This window comes from Mesocricetus auratus, unplaced genomic scaffold, assembly GCF_017639785.1.
Source record: "Mesocricetus auratus isolate SY011 unplaced genomic scaffold, BCM_Maur_2.0 Super-Scaffold_6730, whole genome shotgun sequence".
NCBI classification, from domain to species: Eukaryota; Metazoa; Chordata; class Mammalia; order Rodentia; family Cricetidae; genus Mesocricetus; species Mesocricetus auratus.
In genome coordinates this window covers 101,793,684-101,818,321 of record NW_024429184.1, presented here as the reverse complement: position 1 = coordinate 101,818,321, position 24,638 = coordinate 101,793,684, and the positions used below count along the sequence as shown (strand labels likewise).

The window sequence follows — 24,638 nt, the reverse complement described above, 5'->3', positions numbered from 1 at the left end:
AAAAAATTTATCCTTCATCTTCAGAGATAAATAGCTGTATGTATGATTTAGAATAGTAAGGGTATTTTAAACTTCCTTTTATACATTTGTTTTGTATATTATAAGGATGAGATGTTTAACATATTGGGTTTTTCTTCTTCCATGCATGCCACATGCATTAAATAAATGGCAGTCGGCAGACCACAGGGCAGCTTGGGACTCCCAGCAGGCAAATCCCCACCATTTGAGAGCTCACCTTGCAGCAGACAGACATGGTGGCTCGGTACAGGTATTTTCTGATTTTTGCATGAGTGATTATTCCCCAGATTTATACAACTAACCTTTTTTTGAACTCATGGCATGATACTCTATTCTTATGAAAGCTTGTTGCCGAATCCTATCCATAATCCTATTCCTTTGTTACTTAACCAAAGCCAAAGTTAACATGGTCTAGGAAGACCACCAGGAATGCTACAGTTTGCCTTGATTCATTTTTGCAAGTACACATAACAGTATTTAAGTCATGCATCAAGTTAGAAAAAAATGAGCTGTACTAAGTATGAGTTGAGATTGTTTTTCAAATATTAAGCTAAATATCTTTATTGATGCTTTAAATAAAACATTTATAAAACTTTCCCCCCTTCCACTGACTTTGCTTTTGTCAAGTTTCACTCATAGTTATCTAAACCTTTTCATCTGTGCTACTTAGAAACATGGTCCAGTTTGCACTTAGAGTAAGTAGCTGCTGAGTGTCTACATTTATGATATTCAGTAAGCTGTGGTTTCTGCCATTGAAAGCAGGTCCTTACTTATGGTTTGCTTCCTCTTTCCATTACTTCCTCACTGGAACAGTCCAGCTACTGCTCTTCTCTGTCTGGCCTCTAAGTGTAATTATTTAGCTGTGACTGTAGAACCAGGGGAGACTGTAGCCTTGAAGGTCTGTTTAAAGCAATCTAAATGCTAGCTTACAGCAACTAATGAACATTATCTCAACCTGTTTCACTATGAAATTCTTATGTTTTGGTTTGTTCCTCTGCATATTTTTACTTGAACTATTTTCCATTATTATCAATTTTGCATTCTTTTTAATACATTATTAATTAGCTAAATCTATATTGCGTCATTTTTATTTAAATTCTAAAAATCAGTTCAAAATTAAGTCTCAGGAACTATCTTGTTTTCCTCATCATTGCATTTTAGAGATAAATTATGTAACCATCCATTTCAATATATAAAAAATATATAGATTTTTAGTAATATGTAGTAGAAATATTTGAATAGCTAGCTATATGAATTCTGGAGTGACAGATTCAAAGACAAGAGTGGCAGAATTCATATCATTGGAAAAGCTAAGTGAGCAAAGTATGTTTATTTGCATGAAATGTTTACATATATTATTACTTGCTTCTGAGTTCTCTTGTTTGTGTTATGCTGCATGTTTGCTAGTGCTCAGGGAGATCTGCAACAGCTAAGGTTCTAATAGAACTCTCTCCCTACCATTTATAGCACTCCTTTGAGTCTGTTTTCCTAGCCTGTTATTCCTCTTACTTGTTTCCCACATCAGCAGTTCATGCTCTGTTTTCCCTTAGAGCATTTGTATTTTTTCCTTCCTTTTCAAAGCTTTTCTGTCTTTTGAGGCTCTATCCAGCTTCATTCTAATATTCAGTATGTGATCAGTTTACCCAGTAGAATTCTAGTAATAGAATGAATACATAGATAAAAATAAAAAGTTATGCTCATGCTATTGATTTCATTTCTTTTCATTCTTTTGCATCCCCCCCCTTTAAGATTCTGACCAGTTTTCCCTCACTCCTCTGTCTTTTCGATCTTAAATTGACTTAATACAGTAAATGTTTTAAAAAGTTTAATGAGTAATCTACTAACTCCTCAAGTATGGTAATGCCAGAATCATATCCCATTACAAAATAAAGACTGGATTTATTATATTTACGTGCAAATTATGTCATGTGCATTCAGAATTACTTGAATTATTATGATTATGCATACTTAGACTAATGAAACTAGTCCCTCCCTCCCTCCCTCCCTCCCTCCCTCCCTCCCTCCCTCCCTCCCTCCCTCCCTCCCTCCTTTTTCTTTCTGAGTCTCACTGTGTAGAAACACTGGTAGCTTCAAACTCCCAGAGATGAAATGGGTGCTCTACCATGGCTGGCCTTGTTTAATTGACGTTAGTAGGTTCAACTCAAGATGAGATGGAGTGTGGATGTGGAATTTAGTCATTGTTCCCTGACAGCTAAGGGTTTTGGTTACATTTCATGCATTTATTAGTCATTTGTATTTTCTTATTTTTAAAAAGTGTGTTAAATTAATTTGCCAGTTTATTGATAGAATGATCTGAACTTTTGGTGTTTAATTTTTTAGGATATATATATATATTTTTTTTTCTAGATACTAACCTTCATTGAGATGCATAATTGACAAGCATTTTCTCCTATAGGCTGTCTTTCTACTCTGCCAATTTTCTTTTCTATACAGAAGTTTTGTAACTCTATCCAATCACAGCTGTCAGTTCTTAGATGTTTATATTTACATTAGGACTTTTAATCCATTTTAGTTGATTTTTGTGATGGTGGTTGATAGAGATCTAGTGGTTTTTTTTTTTTCCTGTATGCAAACAGCCAGTTTTCCAAGCATCATTTGTTGAAGAGGCTGTCTTTACTCCAGTGCCTGCTGTGGCTGTAACTATGTGGGCTTATTTCTAGAGTTTTTATTCTATTCCCATTGGTTTGTGTATCTGTTTTTGTGCCCGTACACTGCTGTTTTTAGTTTTAAATCTTTGTAGTATAATCTGACATCTGTACCCCCACCACTGCTTTTAATGCTTACAATTACTGTGACCATTTGAGGCCTCTGAGCTTCCAGATGCGCTTTAAAATTGTTTTCTAGTTCTGTTGAGAATGCCATGGAAATTTTGTGGGGCATTACATTGAACTTATAACCTTTTTGGCCATATAACTATATGATTATGGGAATTCTTTCCATTGTCTGTACTTAAATGTTTCTTTTCAAATTTTTAAAATTTTCTTTGTAGTCTTTCATCTTTTTGCTTAGTCTCTGACTGGGTATTTTCGCTTTGAAGCTCTTGTGAATGAATTTTTTCCTCTGATTTCTTTCTCAGCAAGTTTGTTATTGGTATAAAAGAGCTGCTGATTTTTGAGTGTGGATTATGTACCCTGCTGAATTACTGAAATTGTTTCATAGATGTAAGTGATTTCTATTAGAATCCTTGAGGTCTTTTGAAGAAGAACCCTATTGTCTGCAAATGGGTGTAATTTGACTTCTTCCTTTCCTGCCTGTGTGCCTTTTATTTCTTTCTATTCCTGTATTGATCTAGCTAAACTTTAAGCAATGTATTGAATAGGAGTAGAGTTACCAGATGTCTTTATCTCATGTGTGACTTTAGAGGAAATGTGTTCAGTCTTTCCACTTTAATAGAATGTTTGATATTTATAGTTTTTATGATATTGAGGCATCTTCTGTTTCTCACTTCTTTAGAGCTTTTATTATAAAGAGATATAGAACTGTGTTAAAGGCCTTTTCTACATCTAGTGAAATAGTCATGAGATTTATTTTCCCAAGTATATTTACATACATCATTACATTTATTTATATGTATATAGTAAATCTTCTGTGCATTCCCTGTAATGATGTAAATTTAATCATGGAGTATTCTTTTTAATGTTTTTCATTTCATTTTTGTTTTTCTCTTTTTGTTGTTTCCTTATCTGGTTTTGGTACCAGTAACATTTTCTTCAAATATTGATTATGGGACAGTTTCCCTTTCTCTTTTGTTTTAAAAAAGTATTTGTAAAACACCAATGTTCATTGTTCTGAGAGAATTCACGTCAGTGAGTCTCTCCATTCCTGGGCTTTTCTTTGTTAGGAGACTATCACTGCTCCTATCTTGTTGCTTATTTATGTTGTAGATGTTTCTATATAAATATAATTTACGCATTTCTTCTATATTTTCCATCATTTTTCAGAGCATCCCCTAAGGACCCTCTAGATTTCATTGTTATTTTATTGTCCACCTTTTCATCTCTGATTATATACTTTTGGTCTTCTGTCTCTTTGTTTTGGTTAATTTGGCCAAAGGTTTGTCAATCTTATTTACATTTTCAAAGAAGCAACTCCTTTGTTTCATTGATACTTTGTATCAGCCTCCTAATCCCCTCTTTTCTTAATTTTTGACCTGATCCTTATTGCTTCTTGTCTCAGGTTCTGCTCCTACCCCTTGGAGGTTTAGTTTGTTTTCTTGAGCCTGTCTCAGAATTCTTTCATGTTGTTCTCATGCTTGCCTAGTTTTTTTGTTTGTTTGTTTGTTTGTTTATGTTTAAATGTAGGGTTTCCTAACCTTTCTCCAAGCTCTGATAACCCTTGTTGTGTTTCACCTGGTCTATGGTGACGTTTTCCACCATTAAATTAAATGGATTTCTTGTCTCCAGAGTACCCACCACCCGCCGCCACAAACTGTTTCTGTTGCTGAATTTAGTATCTATGGCTTGATTTTTTCGTTGTGGACTTGATCTTCTTGGAGTCATTTGTTGCTTTAAGAAGTAGATTTTGGATTCTTTACCTGGCTCTTCAGCTGTTTCAGTGGTTGATGGTCTTGGATATACTGTGCTGCCTTGTCTTTTCGTTTGTCTTGTGACTCCTGTGTCTGCTGCTTATCTCTTCTTTTGTATTTCAGGTTGTTCTTAAGTGAGCAGCTCCTCTGCTCAACCCAGTACCATTCAAAGAGTACAAAACACACCGATGTAACAGCAGCAATTAATTAAAAAACATGACATAGAAATGCACTTAAGATCAGTTACAGCCATTGATGCACTAACAACAGAAAATGGCAAGAATAATGTAATGTTCTGTAAGATTAAAGGAAGGAAATAGGGAAAGAAGAAAACAAAGGAGAAGCAGGGTTAAATAAAAGAGGAAAGGAAGAAAAGTAAAGAATATTATGAAGAAGAAAAAAACTAAAAAATGATTGCTTAATAATCAGAAAATGTATAAACTAGACAAATATAACAGCTATTATAAAAATAAAAACATGAAATCCTTTTTTAAAACGCAGAAAGTAAAATTAAGATGCTGCTAAAAGCACAACAAGAGGAAAATGGAGAAGTAAAGAGGGAGAAGATGAAGTAGCTTTCTTTGTGTGTCTCAAAGTTGGAGTGTTAGTTTAGCGGTGTAGCCATTTGTAAGTTACCCATACTCTTGCAAATAACCTGTAACTCGTGTTCCCATAGTACTCTAGTCCCCTCCCCCAGGCAAAAAAGACATGAATGTAGGATGACTAACTAGGAAGAGGAAGGAGATCCGGCAGAAGTGGGAGGGGGAACGAGAGTAGTGGGGTGAATATGATTAAGTATATACCTGTGTGAAAATGTCATGATGAAGCCTGCTTAATTAACATATGCTAATAAACATTCAAAAATACAAAGTAAAAGAATATAGCCGGAATTTTGTCCAGTCCATAAGAACAGAAGTTTCATCAGAGGACACAGCGTTAAACCCAGATACAATTTAGAAGGATAAAAAAGGAATTATATGGTTGTTGGGAGAGTAGAAGAAGTGCTAGAAATTGTGAGGATTATTGCGAAATAACCTGCTTGTAGAGGTGGTCATTCAATAAAACGTTATCTCATTTAAAAATAGCAGAATTGGTGTTTTCAGGCGGAGGCATGAAGTTAGGTAGGGATCTATTGAAACAGGAGAGTGTTTTTTTGTTTTTGTTTTGTTTTGTTTTTTTTGTCTTTTCTCTCCTGGCTGGTGCTGAGCCTGAACTGAACAAGTATGAGGTGTCTGACAAAACTTTCTTTTTAATAGCTTCTGTTGTTTGTAACAAGAGACTGTTAGCCGTCTTTAGTTATGCAATTTGTGAACCATACAGATTCTTTCCTCATCCCATCTGTTTTATACACCTGGGATGTCTAAATGTTCTAGCCAGAGATGTCTCCTTAGTGTGTTGGGGAGTTGGAGAACAAGCACAGCGTTCAGACCTGCACAGCCAGACCTGTTTCCTCCTGTTGATTTTTAACACATGGTCTCTATGTAACCCTGGCTGTCCTGGGCATGTTTATATTGACTAGGCTGTCCTTGAACCTACAGAGAATCAGCCTGCTACTGTCTGTGTTTGCTGGAATTAAAGGCCTGCACCACCACTCCTGGGAGTTTCTACACCCCTCCCCAGTATTACATTCTGCTGGAAGATGCAAATGTCAAGCAAACCACTTCAGAGTTCTCAGTCCTTATGACAGTGAAACTTGTGGCAGATATGTGGTTTCAGAGACTGGCTTATCAGCTGATGATTGGTTTGTGCTTCTTGGAATTCACAGTAATTCTTAGGTGAGAGGCCAAGCTCTTAGTGATTGAGGGTGGGGCCACTGGCTACCATAGCCTTTACTGCTCCAGCTGAGGCTGCTGCCTCTTTCTTTCTTTATGTCTGCCTTCTGTAATTATCTCTCACTTAAAGCTGTGTTGGGTTGGTTCAAGGCTCCCGGACTATGCTTGCTTATTGTTATCGGGCTTCCAGGGTAATTTAGTCTTAAACATAGGGCCCTCTTAAGCTGGCCACAGCACTTTGCATTTATAACTTGTTATGCCAGAGGAGTCCCTATCTAAACTCTGAAGTACTTTCAAGGCTTGTGTAAACTGTGTGCATGTTCTTTGGGCAAGGTTGCTAGTTTCTTTTTACCAAGGTCTTCTTACTTAACTTTAGATGGCACTTGTGTGTTCCTCCTCCCCTGGAGAGCTGTGCAGGGCCTTCTTTTTGCTACATCTGTATTTGCCATTGGTTCTAACACTTTGTGTTTCCAGTGTTCTCACTGTATCTCTTTGGAATGGAGTCTAAGTTTCATTATCTTGACCCTTCTTCATGGTGTCACAAAGAAGCAGCTTCATCCTGTCTTCTTGCCCTGGGATCTTGAAGATTACTTTGGTAAAGACATGATTAAAGGGAGAGAAGTATGAGTTAGAGATACAACTATGAAAAGTCTCCAGCTAAAACTGGGTGTGTTAGCTCATGCCTGCAATCCCAACACTGAGGAGGCCTGCCCCATCTTCAATGAAGGCTTGTAGTCTGGGTTACGGAGGTCTTTAAAAAACTAAAAATAGTCAGCCAAGCATGGTAGTGCACACCTTTAGTCCCAGTACTCAGGAGGTAGAGGCAGGCAAATCTCTGTGAGTTTGAGACCAACCAGGTCTACAGAGGGAGTTCCAGGACAGCAAGAGATACACAGAGAAACCCTGTTTTGAAAAAACAAAACAAGCAAACAAAACCAAAACCAAACGAACCCCCCAAAAATCTATAGCTGTGTTGCAGGAGTAATTAGTAGATATGAGGGAAATTAAATGATTTGAGATAGAACTAGAAAGTAGAGTTTGGTTGGATCTGGGGGCTAGGAAATTAGGAGCACAGTTGCCACCCCAGTATGATGTGTTTCTACCTGGCTACTCAGATCTCTAAAACTAGGTTTTAGAATGTACTGGTCTTAACAGATAGCAGTAACCTCGAGTTTCATTGTAGTACATTTTCATTTAGCTCATTACCTTTGAGAATGGATTCCACAATGGTGGTTGGCAACTGTATGTAAAGGGAAGAACAACCAGAAAGATACTGGTGTACTGAATGACCTTCTGATTGTTTGGGAAGTTTGAGCATTAGGAATCTTGTGATTTTTTTTCAGAAACCTAGGATAAGACAGGTATAGAATCACAAAGACATGTACAGTTAGGTACTATTAGGGAAATGGAAGAATAATATAAATTGTTGTAATAAGTAGTCTGATGTCTTTGCATGTATAGTATCAGAGTCAAATATAGATAATAGAGACACAAAAAAGGATGCAAACAAGTATCTTGCAGTGGTATCTAATGTACATGGTTCAATGGAGAAGAGGAATTTTCATTTTGAAGACAGATCTCAGTTGTGCTTACTGTGTATATGACCTTTCTAAAGACATTTCTAAAACTAGTCTTAGTCTTCTAAATCCAGTCATTAGCAATGCAGAGTTAATAATGAGGAACAAAATCGAGTGACTATTGTAATTCCATCTGCTCTCCATAGTTTTTTTGGGGTACTGATGCCTGAAAAAGAGCATTTATAGATTTCTATTATGTAATTAATTCCATCCTCATTAGTTTAGGAAGTTTCCTGGTGAGTCACATTGGTATGAATCAATGTGATTCATTTATTGTGATTTTCTGTTCTAATAACATTTTACATTAGCTTCTCCAAAGATTTGGATACTCAGAGAAGTTTGCTACAATTAATGTCTCTATTAATGAAAGTTAAATTGAGAATCTACCTTATCTTGGTTGAAAGACAATGAAAACCAGTTGTGGTGAATCATACCTATGGTCCACGAGAAAGCTGTTTCACTGTGGTGTCATCTTTTTAAATGACAGCTATCAATTATTCGCTAGTTATAGTTTTCAGAGTATGTAGTAATTTGTGTGTTAACTAGCGTGGGTTCAACAAACTCTGAAAAATATTCTTTTAACTGTATCTCACATATCAGCATGGTTTTTAATGAATATCTTAGAAAATGCTGGTATACATGTGTTTTAGTTTTTCTGATATATTTAATGGCTAGATGGCTATCTGATTCATTAGTATTGTAAACCTGTGCTATATGCTTGGTAACCATGCTTTTGAGAAATAAAAGAAACTGGAAAGGTAGTAGTATAAGTAGTTTTTTTTTTAATGAATTTGGTTATACTGGAAAATACTGCTTTTGAAAATCATTGCTCATGAGCTGGGCATAGTGTTGCCAGTATTTAGGAGGCAGAGACAGCCGGGACAATACCCGCTTCCCAACAAATCCTTGTTGACCAAGGTGCTGCTTTGTTTCAGGCCTGCTCTGTCTGGTCTGACTCTGAGAATGGCTTCTTTTGGAAGTTGCTTGTGGTCTCCTCCTGTCCTCTGAAACTTGGTAGTGAAAATAGAGTCAATTCCTTAATATACTAACTATGATATGGTTAGTTTTTCCCTTCAAAGTTGGACTATCACAGTAGAATGTCTTTAAGCAGTAAACTATAAGACACCTGCTTATGTTCCAAAATGCCAAACTTCAGATTATCTGACACTTTTATAAACTTTTCTAAAAAGAAATCAGAAAATATCAGAAATATCAGAAAAAACACTGATATTTCAGCCTTCTAGTTTAGTTATAATTCTAGAAATGTCAACCAAATAGACCCATTCTTTAGAATTGGATGGGTGGGACTTTAGTATGTAGGGTAAGGAATACAGCTTTTTATTCTAAGATGAATGAGAAGCCAAATGTTGGGACTTACCACAGTGGGATTTGTACCTTGAAAGGAGCACTCTGGTTACTTTGTGGATAATGTATCTTACTTGTGATGCAAGTCAGAACAGCAGACTAACTAACAGGCTTTTTTGCTCTTAGGAGAGATTATGTTGTTTTGGCACTGGGGTCCTAGCGGTAATAGAGGTGGTAAGAACTGATTAAATAGGATATGCATTTGGGGGAGTGTCTCAGTGGGCCTATTTATAGATCAGATGTGGCTTTACACAATGAGGTGAATGGATGATACTGGGTCTTTAAATTGGGCAGTGTGAATTGGAAGTCTCAGTGACTACAGATTACAGGAGGGAAAGTAGATCATATGTAATGTGTCGAAGGGGATGGGCACACCAAAGAACTGATGGAAACCTCAGTATAGGAAAGAAGCAGAAAATAAGTGTTAAGATGGAAAGGGAGTAAGTCAAAAGCACATCTTGGATGGCTTTGATCTACTAATTGTTTTGTGTTCCTCATATTAACTTTTTAATTAAATGCTATAATCTTTACTTATTATATGTGATTATGTATGTATGTTTGATATATATAAATAGTCTTTCTCTTTATAAAACAGGTTGTAAGTTCTACAAACGGAGAGTTAAACACAGATGACCCCACGGCAGGGCGATCAAATGCGCCCATCACAGCCCCTACAGAAGTAGAAGTAATGGATGAAACCAAGTACGTTTTTTTTTTAAACTTATTTCAGTATTTTTTTGCATGTTTGAACTTTATATTTACATACAATTATTCCACAATGTTTTCTGTAGGAAGTAGAGCACCCAAAAAGAAGTGATATAATAATCACTGCTTAAAGTACTACTACTTTAGAAAATGCTATCTTAATACAAAAATTGTTATTTAGGAACTGTGTTCAAATTTTCACTTGAAATTCATAGCACATCTTTAGCTTTTGATATTAGGAACATTGCATGAATATTATTGCTGTATTAATTATTACTATCTAAAAGTGTAAGTATTTGGCATTGTAGGATGCTTCATGTTTATTATTTAACATTAATTTTTAAGATATAAGTTACAGTAATGCTGCTTAGAAAAATTAAGCATGCGAAACAATGTGTTCATTTAATTATGGGCTATTTTTGATGATCTCTCTCTTTCTTCCTCTCTCCCTTTTCTTTTCTTTTTGTTTTTCTGTGTGTAGCTGCCAGAAAGTATTGAATATGTGGTGAGTTCTCAAGTGTAGGCAGGCAGAAATAGCTCCGTTGACTATAATTTCAAAGATTTAGCACCATTTAATATAAAAAATTCTTAACTTAGAAATTATAATTGGTAAACTGAAAATTAATTGATGACAATAACATTAGCTCTGCAAAACAAGAAATAATTATTGAGGAGCTGTTTTGCCTGCTGCAGCTTTTTTTTTTGCTTTAAGTTACATAGTTTTGGGGCACTTTTTAACTGCATAGATGATATGCCAACCTGCTTGTGCTTGCGCCTTTGTTTTGTAACCTGCAAGTTTTTTATTTGCTAAGTTTATGAGTTATACTTTATATTTCCTTGTTGTCAGTTTTTTAATACATACTATTTCCCATACAGTATCACTAAAATCATGCTTTGTTTACTAACCAGTACTTTAAAAATCCTCTAATAGTTCTAATAATAATCTTCCTGGGAGAAGTGGTACTGAATTTTAGTTACTTTTGGTATTTGCCTACATTTGCAATTCTGTGTTTAAGTGTTTCTCTTCAAGACAAATCTCTGAGCCTGCTTTGTAGTGAATAAAGCCTAGTTTTAAAGCCTATCAGTCATTTTACTCGCACCCTTAAAAACATTCATTTGCTAGTCGTGTTTTTTTTAAAGCAAGCAGTGATCCATTTCAATCAGTTTTTATTTAAGAATTTCTTGGTGGTACGGCTAAATTTAGTATATTTCAAGAGAACTATTGTTTGTTATTAAACTTAAAAATTCCCTTAATGGTTTGTGTTTATGAATTTTAGGTAAGGTGCTAAGGATAGTTATGACATAGGGTGGTTATGTGGTTCTTTTTTTTTTAGACTTGTTTCTTTTTTTGTAAAACGTGGCTAATACTATCCACCTCATAGGGAGTTGAGACAAACAGTAGAAGTGGTAAGGCTTCAATTATTTTGTCTGTCATGTACGGAGACTATGTAGCTATTATCACACCTATTTATTTCTTCATCACTAACTGCTGGTGACCTTCTCTTCACGGGGGTTTGCTGTCTGTGTTCACTTCGTTTTAGAGACTTCCTTTCAATCCAGTCTATTTATTCTCTGTATGTTCATTCAGTAGCTAAAATATTGAAATTTCAGTTGCATTAGTAGATATTAGTACATGGTAAAGCTTTGAATTTTGCAAAGAAAAGGACCACTTCCTGACCAAATACTCAGAGAATGCTTTGTAAGGTGGCTTTCAAGAAGGACTTAATATATGGTTCATTTAAATGTGATGCCTATGGGTATGTGTGCAAAATAGACTGATTTCTCTGTGGAGGCATTGGAGGACAAGAATGAAGAAAGCTGGGCTGGAGAGATGGCTCAGCCATTAAAGGCTAGGCTCACAACCACAAATATAAGAATGAAGAAAGCCATGGGACTTCTGTTCCTGAAGAGACTGTCCTCCACTCCTTGGAGGGTTGTGTTCAGATTTCTTTATATGACATCAAAGGCCTTCATAGCTTGCTTACTCTTGTCATTTCCTGGTTTTCTCCAAACCCAATTTTGAAGCTATATATTTTAGTATTATTTTGTTAATATGCCTATTGCTTGCTTGCTTTTTTATTTTTAAATTTAAATTAGAAACAAGGTTGCTTCACATGTCAATTCCAGGTCCCTCTCCCTTTCCCTTCCCTCCTCCCACGCCCTCCCACCAACCGCTCCAGTATCCCCTCACTTCCCCAGGGAGGATGAAGTCCTTCATCGGGGTGTCCATAGTCTGTCATTTCATTCATCCAGGGCAGGGCCTAGACCCTCCCCCGAGAGTCCAGGGTGAGAGTGCATCTCTCATTGTTGGATGGGAGTCCAAAGTCCATTTGTATACCCGGGATAAATACTGATCTACTACGCAAGGCTCAATAGATTACCTAGGCCTCCTCACTGACACCCACATTCAGGGGGTCTTGATCAGTCCCATGCTGGATTCCCAGCCATCAGTCTGGGATTCAAGAGCTAAACCTTGTCCGGTCAGCTGTTTCTGGGGGTTAAACCTGCCCAGTCTTAATCACTTTGCTCATCAGTCCTCCTTCTCTGTTACTGGCTTTCTTGAGTTCAGCTCAGTGCTTAGCCGTGGGAGTCTGCCTCTTCTTCCATCAGCCACTGAATGAAGGTTATGTTTCCCAGACTCTCTGGCCATGGGATTGTAGGCTGGCACTCCCCAGATCTATGTCTAAAATCCATATATGAGAGAGTACATGCCATATTTCTCTTTTTGTGACTGGATTACCTCACTCAGGATGGCTTCTTCTAGTGCCATCGATTTGCCAATTTCAGGATTCCACTGTTTTTTTCTGCTGACTAGTACACCATTGTGTAAATGTACTACATTTTCTCTATCTACTCTTCGGTTGAGGGACATCTAGGTTGCTTCCAAGTTCTGGCTATTACAAATAGTGCTGCTATGAACATAGTGGAACAGACATCCTTGTTGTATGAATGGGCATCTTTTGGATATATGCCTAAGAGTGGAGTTGCTGGGTCTTGTGGTGGGTTTATTCCCATTTTTCTGAGGAATCTCCATACTGATTTACAAAGTGGCTGTACAAGTTGGCACTCCCACCAGCAGTGGAGGAGAGTTCCTCTTTTACCACAACTCTCCAGCGTAAATTGTTTCGGTGTTTTTGATTTTAGCCATTCTGACAGGAGTAAGATGGTATCTCAGAGTTGTTTTGATTTGCATTTCCCGGATGGCTAAGGATGTTGAGCACTTTCTCAAGTGCCTCTCAGCCATTGTAGACTCCTCTATTGAGAATTCTCTATTTATTTCTGTAGCCCACTTTTTAATTGTATCCTTTGGTGTTTTGGAGACTTGCTTCTTGAATTCTTTGTAAATTTTGGAGATTAGCCCTCTGCCAGATGTGGGGTTAGTGAATATCTTTTCCCATTCTGTGGGCTGCCTTTTTGTCTTGCTGAGTGTGTCCTTTGCTTTACAGAAGGAAGTTTCTCAATTTCAGGAGGTCCCATTTATTAATTGTTGACCTCACTGTCTGTGCTACTGGTGTTATGTTCAGGAAGAGGTCACACTTTTACTATTTGCAGATGATATGATAGTTTACATAAATGACCCAAAGAACTCTACCAGGGAACTCTTGCAGCTGATTAACTCCTTCAGCAAAGTGGCAGGCTACAAGATTAACTCAAGAAAATCAGTAGCCCTACTATATATAGATGATAAAAGGACTGAGAAAGAAATCAGAGAAAGGTCACCCTTTACAATTGCCATAAACAACATAAAATGCCTTGGGGTAATGCTAACCAAGCAAGTAAAAGACCTGTATTGCAAGAACTTTGAGTCTTTAAAGAAAGAAATTAGAGTACAACCAGAAAATCGAAAGATCTTGCATGCTCTTGGATAGGTAGGATCAATGTAGTAAAAATGGCAATCCTGCCAAAAGCAATCTACAGACTCAATGCAATCCCCATTAAAATCCCAGCACAATTCTTCACAGACCTGGAAAGAACAATAATCAATTTTGTATGGAAAAACAAAAGACCCAGGATAGCCAAAATAACCTTACTCAACAAAGCAACATCTGGAGGCATCACCATCCCTGACCTCAAGCTCTATTATAGAGCTGTAGTCCTGAAAACAGTTTGGTATTAGCACAAAAATAGACAGGTAGACCAATGGAATCGAATTGAACACTCTGATATTAACCCACACATGTATGAACATCTGATTTTCGACAAAGAAATAAAAATATACAATGGAAAAAAAAGAAAGCATCTTTAACAAATGGTGCTGGCATAACTGGAGGCTGGCATGTAGAAGAATGCGGATAGATCCATGTCTATCGACATGCACAAAACTTAAGTCCAAATGGATCAAAGACCTCAACATCGAAGAGAAACTGGGTTGTACCCTTGAAGGAATTGGTACAGGAGACACCTATTGTTTTCTTTATACACCTCTCGCATCATGATGCCTTTCTCAATGTATTAAAAATACAGCTTCTTTTGTCTTTAGATTTGCAGTGGATAAGATCATAAACTAAAGCTATTTACCATACCTGTGAAATGCATTATTATATACAAAGAAGTGAGCTGGAAATTCTTCTAAATGAAAAAAAAAAACCAGAATAATGACATGTATTATATAGCTCCACTGTGAACCAGGCAGTGGTAAAGGAACAGAAAATAAAGTTGTCTTTGCGCAGAGAAGAAAATGGGATAGATAGCAGGGTTCCTTAAATGTAATGGTTCTCAGTCTTCTAATGCTTCAACACTTTAAACTAGTTCCACATGTTGTGACCCCAACCATAAAATTATTTTGTGTCTACTTTATAACTGTAATTTTGCGACTGTTATGCATTGCAATGTAAATACCTGATATGTAGGATATCTTGATATGTGATTCCCATGAGGTCATGATCCACAAGTTGAGAACCTCTGCTTTAAGGAATGAGGTGACTTTGAAGTTAGGTAGTCATGGTGTCTGTACAGTTTTGTGAATAGACTACTTGTCTCTGCATTGTACATTGTATGGGGACAAATTTTATGACCTTAATTATGTCTAGATAAAGTGGTGTTAAAAGATGGCAACCTGTGGGTTCAGGAAAACTTTATTCTAGTTGGGTTGCAAGAGTCCTTAGAATTACTTTGCTTTAAAACTCTTTAACCACATTTTTTCCTTTCTTTTACTCAGATTAATTCTTCACATTTCTATAAGGTCATTAACACAGTGTTCAAATCATCTGATACTCAGACTAAGGAATATGAGCATAACTTCTTTTCCTAGGTTGCATGCTTTCCCCCTTCTAATATTTCCTGGTTAAATTATTGCATATTTGGTGATTGGGTGGTTAGGAAGATATTTCAAATGATTCAAAGATTTTAGCAGACATGAAATACATCTTTTAGATAGTGTTTTCAGCTGTAAATATGTAAGGTTTTATGTATGCTTGCATGTGTACCTGTGTTTGTGTGGGGTGTTCATTCTAGTGCCTTATACTGTAAGGGAAGTGCTCTATCACCATGCTCTACCCACTTACTGTAACCAGTATAGGATAAAAAAATGGAGCTACAAAGGGATAAGAAAGATTGCGTGTTGTGCACTACAAATTGGAAGTCAATTCTTCCCCCACTTTCTCATCTTCCCCTTTTCTTCAAAGATAAAATTAAGAGGATCATGAAAATAGGGGGACCAAAGTTTGAAGAACACCATAGCCTCAAGATCTTAACCAATGAAGAACCAATGATGAAATTGATGAGCAAGAGGGCATGATTGTTCTTATGAGGACAAATTGTCAAATAGCGACTTTTAAGTGAACTCTGACTTCGGGAAGTAGAGGGTTGGGGCATGGCCTGCCTCTAATTCAGTCTGGTTGTGCTTTTGATCTTGCTTTAGTTTATGTGCTGAGATTAGAGATGTGGTTAGCTTAAAGGGAAAATTCTGCTGAAAAATTCCAAGCCATGGTATACTCAAGATGAAATTTCTGAGCTAAGCTAGCTTGAAAGAGGTGAGAAGGTCGCATCATTTTTGACAGAGACATTAATTGTGAATGGATAGAGAGAAAGACATAGGACACAGAACTATGGGTGTCTACTTAAGGAAGTTACATACATAATCTTGTTTCTGATCTGAACTGTTGCCTAGTTTAACAGTTCTTCCTTTTTAAAATGAAGAAAACCAGCACTTGGGAAACAGAGGCAGGTGGACCTTTGAGTTCCAGGCCAGCCTGACCTACAAAGCGAGTTGTAGGACTGCCAGAACTGTTACATAGAGAAACCCTATCTGGAAAAACAAACAAACAAATAATTAAAAAATCAAGAAATCCAAAGATAAGGAATTGCACTGTGGGTATTACTTTTAAGGTAAAATACTTCTTTGTCAAAAAGTAAGTACTAGTCATAAAAGATGTTTTTCTGTATGCTCACTAAGCCAGGGCTGGAGAGACTGGTTTCTGAAGCCCTGAGTAGGTAATACAGGCTGGATGCACAGTAATGGTCTCCACCAAAGGTGATACTGATAATTTGTTGTAGAAGGTTAAGGTAGGAACCTCAGACCCAGACAGGAAAATATGCTGCAGTTTCATTGCGAGAAATGTGTGTGATATAGGTCCAGGAAAACTGCAGAGTCTAGCTGAAGAGGGCAGTGAGTGAAATGGAATGGGAAGGGGCGCACTGTGGTTTTAGGATGAATTCTAATGGCACAGGCTGTTGATTGCCAGTTTGTCTACACTGCTGTTGGATTCAACTCGCCTCACTTGTTTCTCTGGTTTTGCTTTCAGTTCTGAAAGCTAAAGTCTTCCTTCCCACTTGTTAAATAACTTTTCGAATGTAAGTATTATTGGATACAGAAGCTGTGCCAGGTGTCTTACCTTGAGATCTAGACTCAGCATTTTAAGATCCTATCCCAAGTCAGTGTTCTTCAGAAAAGCCTCACAATGATGCCGAAATAGCATTTTTTTGTAGGCTCCAGTAGAGTTTGTGACCCATGGGTAAGAACTCTAGACTCAGAACATACCTGTAATTTTAACTACATCTTACTGTAGGGTTTGATTGTGTTAATGAGACAAATCCTTCAACACATACTAAATGAGTGCCAACTATTTGCTCATTTGATGGGCTGGTTCTGTGAACTTGCTATTACACAGCTTCCTTGTAGTGGGAAGGGAAGTAGTAAGTCAAACAAAATTATTTCAAAGTAACGGTAAATGCAGAAAATAAGACAGTGTTGTGAAAACAACCCTGCTTCAGATTGAGTGTTTGGAAGCAGGAAATAAGTGAGAGGATGATTTCTTAATCACCAAGTCTATGAGTCAGCTGGTTTTGAAACGACTTTTATCTTAAAAACCAGCAGGGGTTAAAATTCTAATTTACTCCTTTAATGACACTGCTTTGTGGGCAGATGCATTTGTAGAACACATGTCAATGCTGCCCTCTGGTGGTAATTGCTTTAATAGTAGGCCATCCCATTTAGTGGGATTTAGTCTAAAGTTTCTGGATAATACTTTAGTGTTGTTTTTGAACTTAAAGAACCTGTGCCATTAGAATTTTTCTTAAAATTATATTAAGTTTAAAATAAATGATTTGGCATACTTTAATAATACATTAGAGAGAAAGGTCATTTAACAAATGGAGAGAACTTTGCATTCATAACTAAAAGCAAAATAAGTGAGGCAGTGTGACTAGAGTCCCAGTGGGGAAAAACTGGCGATTAGCAGCCTGCTTATCAAAAACTTGTGCTGCCTTACATTTCCTGTTGTAAAAAGCTTATATAATTTAACATACCTGTTTAGTAGAAAGATTTCGAAGGAATGTACTTTGGAGCTTCAAATGACAAATAAAAATGTATAGAAACATTTAATATCAGAACAGGGACTTTCTATTAAACAGCACTGAATTTTCACTGAAATATCACTAGGTTCTTAATTTAATATTTTAAATATTTGGTCTGTTTCTTTTCTTTTAAATAACTCTCCCTCCCCCCTCGTTTTAGCTCTTACTCTGTGGCTGTTTCCTAGAAAATGAAAGGTGTATTTGAATAGTATTTTACCCCTTCCTCTTGAGACAGGGTCTCATATATTCCAGGCTTAGCTCAAACTCTTGTTATCAGAGGTTGACCTTGAATCCTGGCCTTTCTGTCTCTACCTCCTGTCCAATTTATGTAACAACCAAGATTGAATCCCGGGCTCTGCCACTGAGCAGTGTCCCTTTTGCATTTCTATCTTTGAAAATTATATATCTGAGATTTGAGAAAGTATTAGGTACATATAGCTGAAAGTAAACATAGCTGGTTTTTCTGATCCAGTATACTTAAAGTTTTTGTTTTATTGCGGTAGCTTTAATTTAGGACCATGAATATATCCCCCCCCCATCTCTGTCTCTGTCTCTCTCTCTCTTATTTCAGCCTTTTCTGAATAGTTACCCCAGTGAGGCAGAGTGTATATATACAAGTTTTTACCTAGGGAAAAGACAAGGATTGAATATATAGTTTTTAAATATATATATATATATATATATGCCAATATATTTAAAACAAGTTTTGGATATATAAGTTTTGAATTATAAAATGGATTCACTTTGGCTATGCTAGTTTAAATGTTGAATATTTCTGTTGATAAATATGGTAGGAAATTCCTATTAATTAATTTTTTGTTTGTTTGTTTTAGATTCTAAACTGATTTTTACTAAAATGAAATGGGGTCATTGTTGCCTCTGTAACAGTGGCTTCAGGAGTCAAAACTACCAGACAGAAAGGGAGAAACTATATGGATGACCTTTATAAAAGCATGACACACAGAGACCATTGAATAACTAACCTGAGTAAAATGTGGCAGGACCATGGAGAGTCAGAGCACTGTAGCTTTTCACTTCTTGAAGCAAAGTCTTGTGGACTTACTGGCTCCTTTTTATGTTGCACAGAATGTCCTGCTGTACCAAAGGCATGCTGATGGACACAGTCTTAATCACTGCTGTAGGGTCACTAATACAATGCTTCGCTGATGTGCTCAGTGTCTCTCCTGCACGAGCCTGGTGCTCTGATGACCATCTAAATTACGTGATAAATCCAGTCTCTGATAACTTGAGTGTTTTTATAGTAAAGAAATGCTTTCTTCATCTGCAGGTGCTGCTGTTTTTTCAAACGAAGAAAAAGGAAAACCATACAACGTCACAAATGACTGGATGCAGAGAGATCCTGGGGAGTTACTTACATGTTCATATGCTGTCTCGTGATTAAAATCATCTCTGTAGTGACCACATATATTTTCAAGGACTCACTCTTGAAACAGAAATGTCATACTTTCATATTTCATTTTGTGGTTGTCTTACATTCATTTCCCCTCCTAATTTAACTTTATGGAAGCTTTAAAATTTTGTCAAAATGTGAGTGCTTTGCCCATCATTGAATGGAATGGACCAGTGAAGTGGTATTGGTGAACACAGTTCCAGATGACATTTTTCAGAAGCTCTCTATTACAGAAAGCAATACAGGTGTCCAAGTGTCAATTAATTGCACATAATTTGATTTTATGTCTTCTATAAAAGCATAATCAAACAGGAATTTTCTTTCCAATGGATAGTGCAGCAGAGAAAACAGTTGCCCGAATATTAAAAACAACTTTCTTGAAAAGTTCCTATTTTGTAACATCTGCATTGATACCAGTATGAGTTATGGTACTGTTATTCATAAATCATATTGACATTCTCTCTGTGAAGTTAAGGTACAGTCTCTGCCCAGAGGTACTGAGGAGAAAGCACTATGGGATTGGCAGATGGTGGTGGTAAATAACTCAGAAGGAATGTGGGAAACAGGAGCTTGGCTTCTGCTGTGCCACCGTGTCAAAGGCGGCTGCAGCAGTGGCAGAAGCACTGATGATACTTGTGTAATGTCACTCTATGCTTCCAGAAGATAATGTTGCTAGAGAGTGAAAGACCAGTACTGGAGAAGTAATGCATGCTGGAGTGTGAAAGACACGCTAAGGAGAGAAAATACAGTGTGTAAGGCTAGAGCCCCTTGAAGCCTGCTTCCGGGTGGCCACATCTCCCAGAAGCAGAAATCTGAGCATGTCACATACAGTGATGGCTGTTTGTTGTGTAGTTCTTTGATTAAAGAAAAGAAACCTATTCCCAGCAATAAACACTGGGCCACTCTGTCGCCCTCTGTGCATTCAGCTCTTGTATTCAGCTCTGCTCGCTCTCTGAACTTGCCTGTCTTGAGCATAGTGTTGATGATGGGAGAATGTCTGGAGAGGCTGGGCCAGGTGCATTGCCTCCGTAGCGTTCACAGTGCCTGCAGATGAACAGTGAGCTGTTCTGTTATAGTGAGTCCATTCCACGTTTCAACTGTGCTTTGTTTTAAGCCTTACGGACACAGGCACACTTTTGTCACATTCTCTTAGCCAGATTCTCAAAAGTTAAAAAGACTGGCTAGAAAGATACTGTTGATCATGTCACACATTCATCTTTCACTTATGAGATGTTATTCTTTCCATGCAGTCTCTTCTCTGTCGTAAGTGTGAACCTTCAGGTATGCTTATTTATTTTTTTGTCTCAAGGTAACATTGAAAATATGTATTAAAGGAAATGAATCCACTTTTTTTACTTCATTATTGAATTTACAGGTATTTAATTGTATTTTGTAATTTATTTTTCTTATTAGCCAAAAGTTCAATGTGTTGCTTTTGATAAATTGGGCACCCATATGGACATCACAAATCAGGATATTGTTTATCATTGCTTCTTTTAATCCTATGAGCAGTCTTTTTTTTTTTCTTGATTTTGAAGACTTACACTCATCCTAGAAAGCATTTGCTGTGTAATTTGATCAGCAGTTTCCATTATATTTGTATACAGCCATGATGTCTAAACTGCAGGAGTTAAATACTGAGTTTTTGGTTTTATTTGCTTTGAGCAAGTTAGCTGGATGTTTTGGCAATTTATAATGTGAAACCACTTCTTTACAGTATTTGACCAAATTTGTGTGTCTATGATATTTGTAAATACATGCAATATCTGTATTTCTTATCATAAGCCTATTTAGTTTTATTCTCAGTAGGGTTTTTTGGACTGTACAGTGTTTATATGATCTGAACTCCTTATACATAAGAAGGTGTGTATATTAATCCAATTATGGACTTAAATATTTTAAAAGTATGAATACCCTTATTTGCTGCAAAGGCCAGTGTGTAGACATTTGCTTTTTAGCAATATTTTTAAGTGCTCCATTTTAGTGTCAAAGAACAAGTCTTTGGCACACAGACTGGTCAGTAATAGGTAATGCAGGTATGTTCAGGTTAAGCCAACAATGTTTTGCATTTTTATGCTTCTTTTCTGTCAACACTAATGAAGTCAACATTGCCTGAATGTCTGAATACTGAAACACAGCCCTGTTTAAAAGTATGTAACTGAAAAAGATAAATAAAGGTAGTTTTTTTAAACTCTCTTTCCCCCTTCCTCTAACCGTGAGTAAACCAATGCCATTCACTGCTGCACAGTAGTTTAATATTTGATTCTGTTGGTTTATTTCTCTAAGAGGCAGAAGGAACCTGTTTTTGTCATTTTGTTTCTGTTTTTATTCTTTGTTGGAGCACAGTTGTAAGGAACACAAGACAGGAAGGATCTAAGCTTGCTTTGTTCTCAGTTTTTAATGTATATTCTTTTCTGAGTTACTTAATAGATCAATTAGTTAAATCTGTCTTCTAATAACGTAAGGGAATAAACGATGATTTTACTCCATTTTTAAAAATGAAGTCATGCTATTAATGAAAGTTCACTGTTAATTTAAGTGAAGAAAGCCACTTCAGATGGGAGCATATATTTGTAACAGTAATTTGACTTCTCATTATGTTGGCCCTTTAAGCAGTTTTACCAAATGGTGTTAATGGGGTCTTTTTTACTGAAGGATGCTATAGGCAAGATAAGGCAAGTAAAACCATTTAGCCTGTGACTAGTGTGTGCAAGAGCACCAGAGACTTTACAAATCAGGAGAATGGGAGAATGTGGATCAGGGAGATGACTCAGCAGGTAAGAGTGCTTCCTGTACAAGCATAAGGGATTAAGTTCAAATCCTAGGAACCCCATTAAAAACCATCATGACTAAGCATGTACCTGTTACCCCAGCAAGGTGTCCTGCGGGGATTGGAGGATCACCGGGGCTTGCTGGCTGCCAGTCGAGCTCCAGGCTCAGTGAGAGACCCTGCCTGGAATGGATGTGCAAGTGGTAGATGGCATCACCTTCTGGGTTGTGTGTGTGTCTTAGTCAGGATTTCTGTTGATGTAATGAAACACCATGACCAAGCAACTTGGGGAGGAAAGGGTTTATTTGGCTTATACTTCCATAGCACTGTTCATCACTGAAGGAAGTCAGGACAGGAACTCAAACAGGGTAGGAACCAGGAAGCAGGATCTCCTGTAGAGGCCGTGGAGGAGTGCTGCTAATTGGTTGTTTCTCATAGTTTGCTTAGCCCACTTTCTTAGAACCAAAGATTACCAGCCCAGTGGTGCCTCTACCCACAATGGACTAGGCGCTCCTGTATCGGTTATTAGCTAAGAAAATGCCTTACAGCTGGATCTGATGTAGGCATTTTCTCAATTGAGGTTTCTTCTCAGATGAATGTAGTTTGTGTCAAGTTGGCATAAAACTACCCACACTCACGCATACATACAGCACACACAACACATACATACATAGAAGCAGAATGGTCTGAGGATGACACATAATCTTCAACAGGCTTTAATCTGGGAAAAGCAGTGTGATTTTAGAGTGGCTTCTTGTCTCCATGACAATACTTAGTAAAAATCTTTCACCTGCAAGTGATAGGTCAACCTGACTTAGGCAATAAAAATATTTACTTAATAGTAAAGCCCGGTAACACTGACTCCTGATAGCTGATCTTGGTGTTAAAGCAGGCACCTGCCCTTCTCTTGCATCATCTCTTGGCTCTGCTTTCATCGCACTGTTTTCCTTCCAGTATGAGGGTCAAGTGGCTGTTCAGCAGCTTGAGACATTAACACCATTTTACTCGGCAACCGAGTAAAAACAGCAGTTTCTTAGCAGGTAGGTCCAGCAACTTTCCAGGCCCACGGGGGCCAATACCTGAGAGCAAACAGCTGCTGTTCTGATGGTTGTGTCCATGCGCTTGAGAAGTGAAAGGACATAAAGGTATTTAACTGTGGTCAAATCTGATGCTCTAAAACAACAGCAAAAAATACTCCTCTGCGTTTAAGTGAATTGGTTTAAAATAGGTATGAATGGTTGCTCTTGATACATTGTGGATGTGTAAAGGAGAAATGCTGAGGATAGCTTAGATTAGGGTGTTTGCCAGCAAGGAAAAGAAAGGTAATTAGCAAGAATGTTTATTAGTTATAATACTGCTGGTGGAGATGAAATCGTAGAAATCATAGATAATTAGCTCTGTGTCTCGCTTGGGTTTATTAAAAGATGGTGACATATTTTGTTTAGACATGAGCATGTAAGGGGAGAGATGAGAAAGTGCCCAAGTTTGGTGTGGGATGTGGTAAGTTTGAGGGATGTTTATATAGTCAAGGAAACACACGTAAAGTACAGGATGTAAGGCAAACTCGGAAGAGATAATTTTGAAGGTTATCTGCTTAAGCATAGCTATTGAAGGCACGATAGTGATGAGATCACCTGATTTAGAAGAAAGTAAGCTAGACTAGGGTCTTCTATGAGACATTTACATCTTGGTAAGTAATGTAACATTTAACACTTCATGCATTCTCATTCTTTGTGTGACATCATTTTGGAGAGGACTCAAGAGGCTTACAATGTGTCTCTATTGTCAGATTTAGTTGAGATATTTGGAATTAGAGAACATTTACTAGTTTTTAAAAGGGAGTAATTAGAAAACTATTTTGGGAAGAGGTAATGATTGGCTGAACATAGAAAACGTATGCAGACTTGCTAATATCAAACCTACTATTTGGCCTTCTTCAATATCAAGCATTTGTTTTATTGTTGTTATGTTATGGTTTTTAGCTAAATGGTTATGGATGCCAATAGTTGTCAGAGACATCGTTTGAACTTGTAAGATTTATTTAACACTGTTGTGGGTTAAAATACTTCCTTGGGTTTTTTACAATTTTGTTACGAATTTTTACCTTTTACTATTTTGTTACAGACTTTGTAGTACCTGTATACCACTGGCACAACACATTTCCTAGCCCGTTTACCATATGTCTGTGACCTGTATTATTTCATTGAACGTGAAAAAGCTAATGGGTGAAACATGGAGTGAAAGACAAGGAAAGTCAGTAACTTCTGAGCTGTGAAATACAGATATCCACTCTCAATCCGAGAAAAACAAAATGTAGCATAAAGGTACAAACTTAGTTTTAAAACAGTGTTATCAGCTTTCACAATTTTATAAACACATCTTCAGATGTTGTTAACATAGTGCATGGTTGTATTTGAAAAATGTTTGACTTCAGGGAAAAAGCGAGTCTCAAGTCCCTTCTTAGCCGGTATGTTCCTGGTCGTATTTTCAGGACTGTGCGTATGGGTTACAGAGTTCAAAGCTTATTTTCCAGAGTACGAATGATCATGACTAAAGAACTTTGTTACTGTTGAAAATAGATGACGAGTTTGAATCTGCCCAGCTTTTACCAGAGCCATAAGTTAATAAATTAACTTCTTTATGAGGATATAGAGATCATAACTAAAAGAAAGGGCTATAA

General features: G+C 37.1%; 1 protein-coding gene across 10 annotated transcripts in view; it reads left to right on the top strand.

Moving 5' to 3' along the window:
• Positions 1-21,379, top strand: part of Csnk1g3 (casein kinase 1 gamma 3) — an 82,123-nt gene extending 60,744 nt beyond the window's left edge. For 3 of the 10 annotated variants that reach the window (XM_040741802.1, XM_040741801.1, XM_005069107.4), the window contains exons 11-14: positions 173-268; positions 9,874-9,980; positions 10,465-10,488; positions 19,066-21,379. In XM_040741802.1, coding sequence (XP_040597736.1) covers positions 173-268; positions 9,874-9,980; positions 10,465-10,488; positions 19,066-19,120 — 282 coding nt within the window. In that variant the 3' untranslated portion in view covers positions 19,121-21,379. The remainder of the gene's footprint in view (positions 1-172; positions 269-9,873; positions 9,981-10,464; positions 10,489-19,065) is intronic. The other 7 variants (XM_040741807.1, XM_040741806.1, XM_040741805.1 and 4 more) reach the window with 4 other exon arrangements.
• The last annotated feature ends 3,259 nt before the right edge of the window (positions 21,380-24,638 follow it).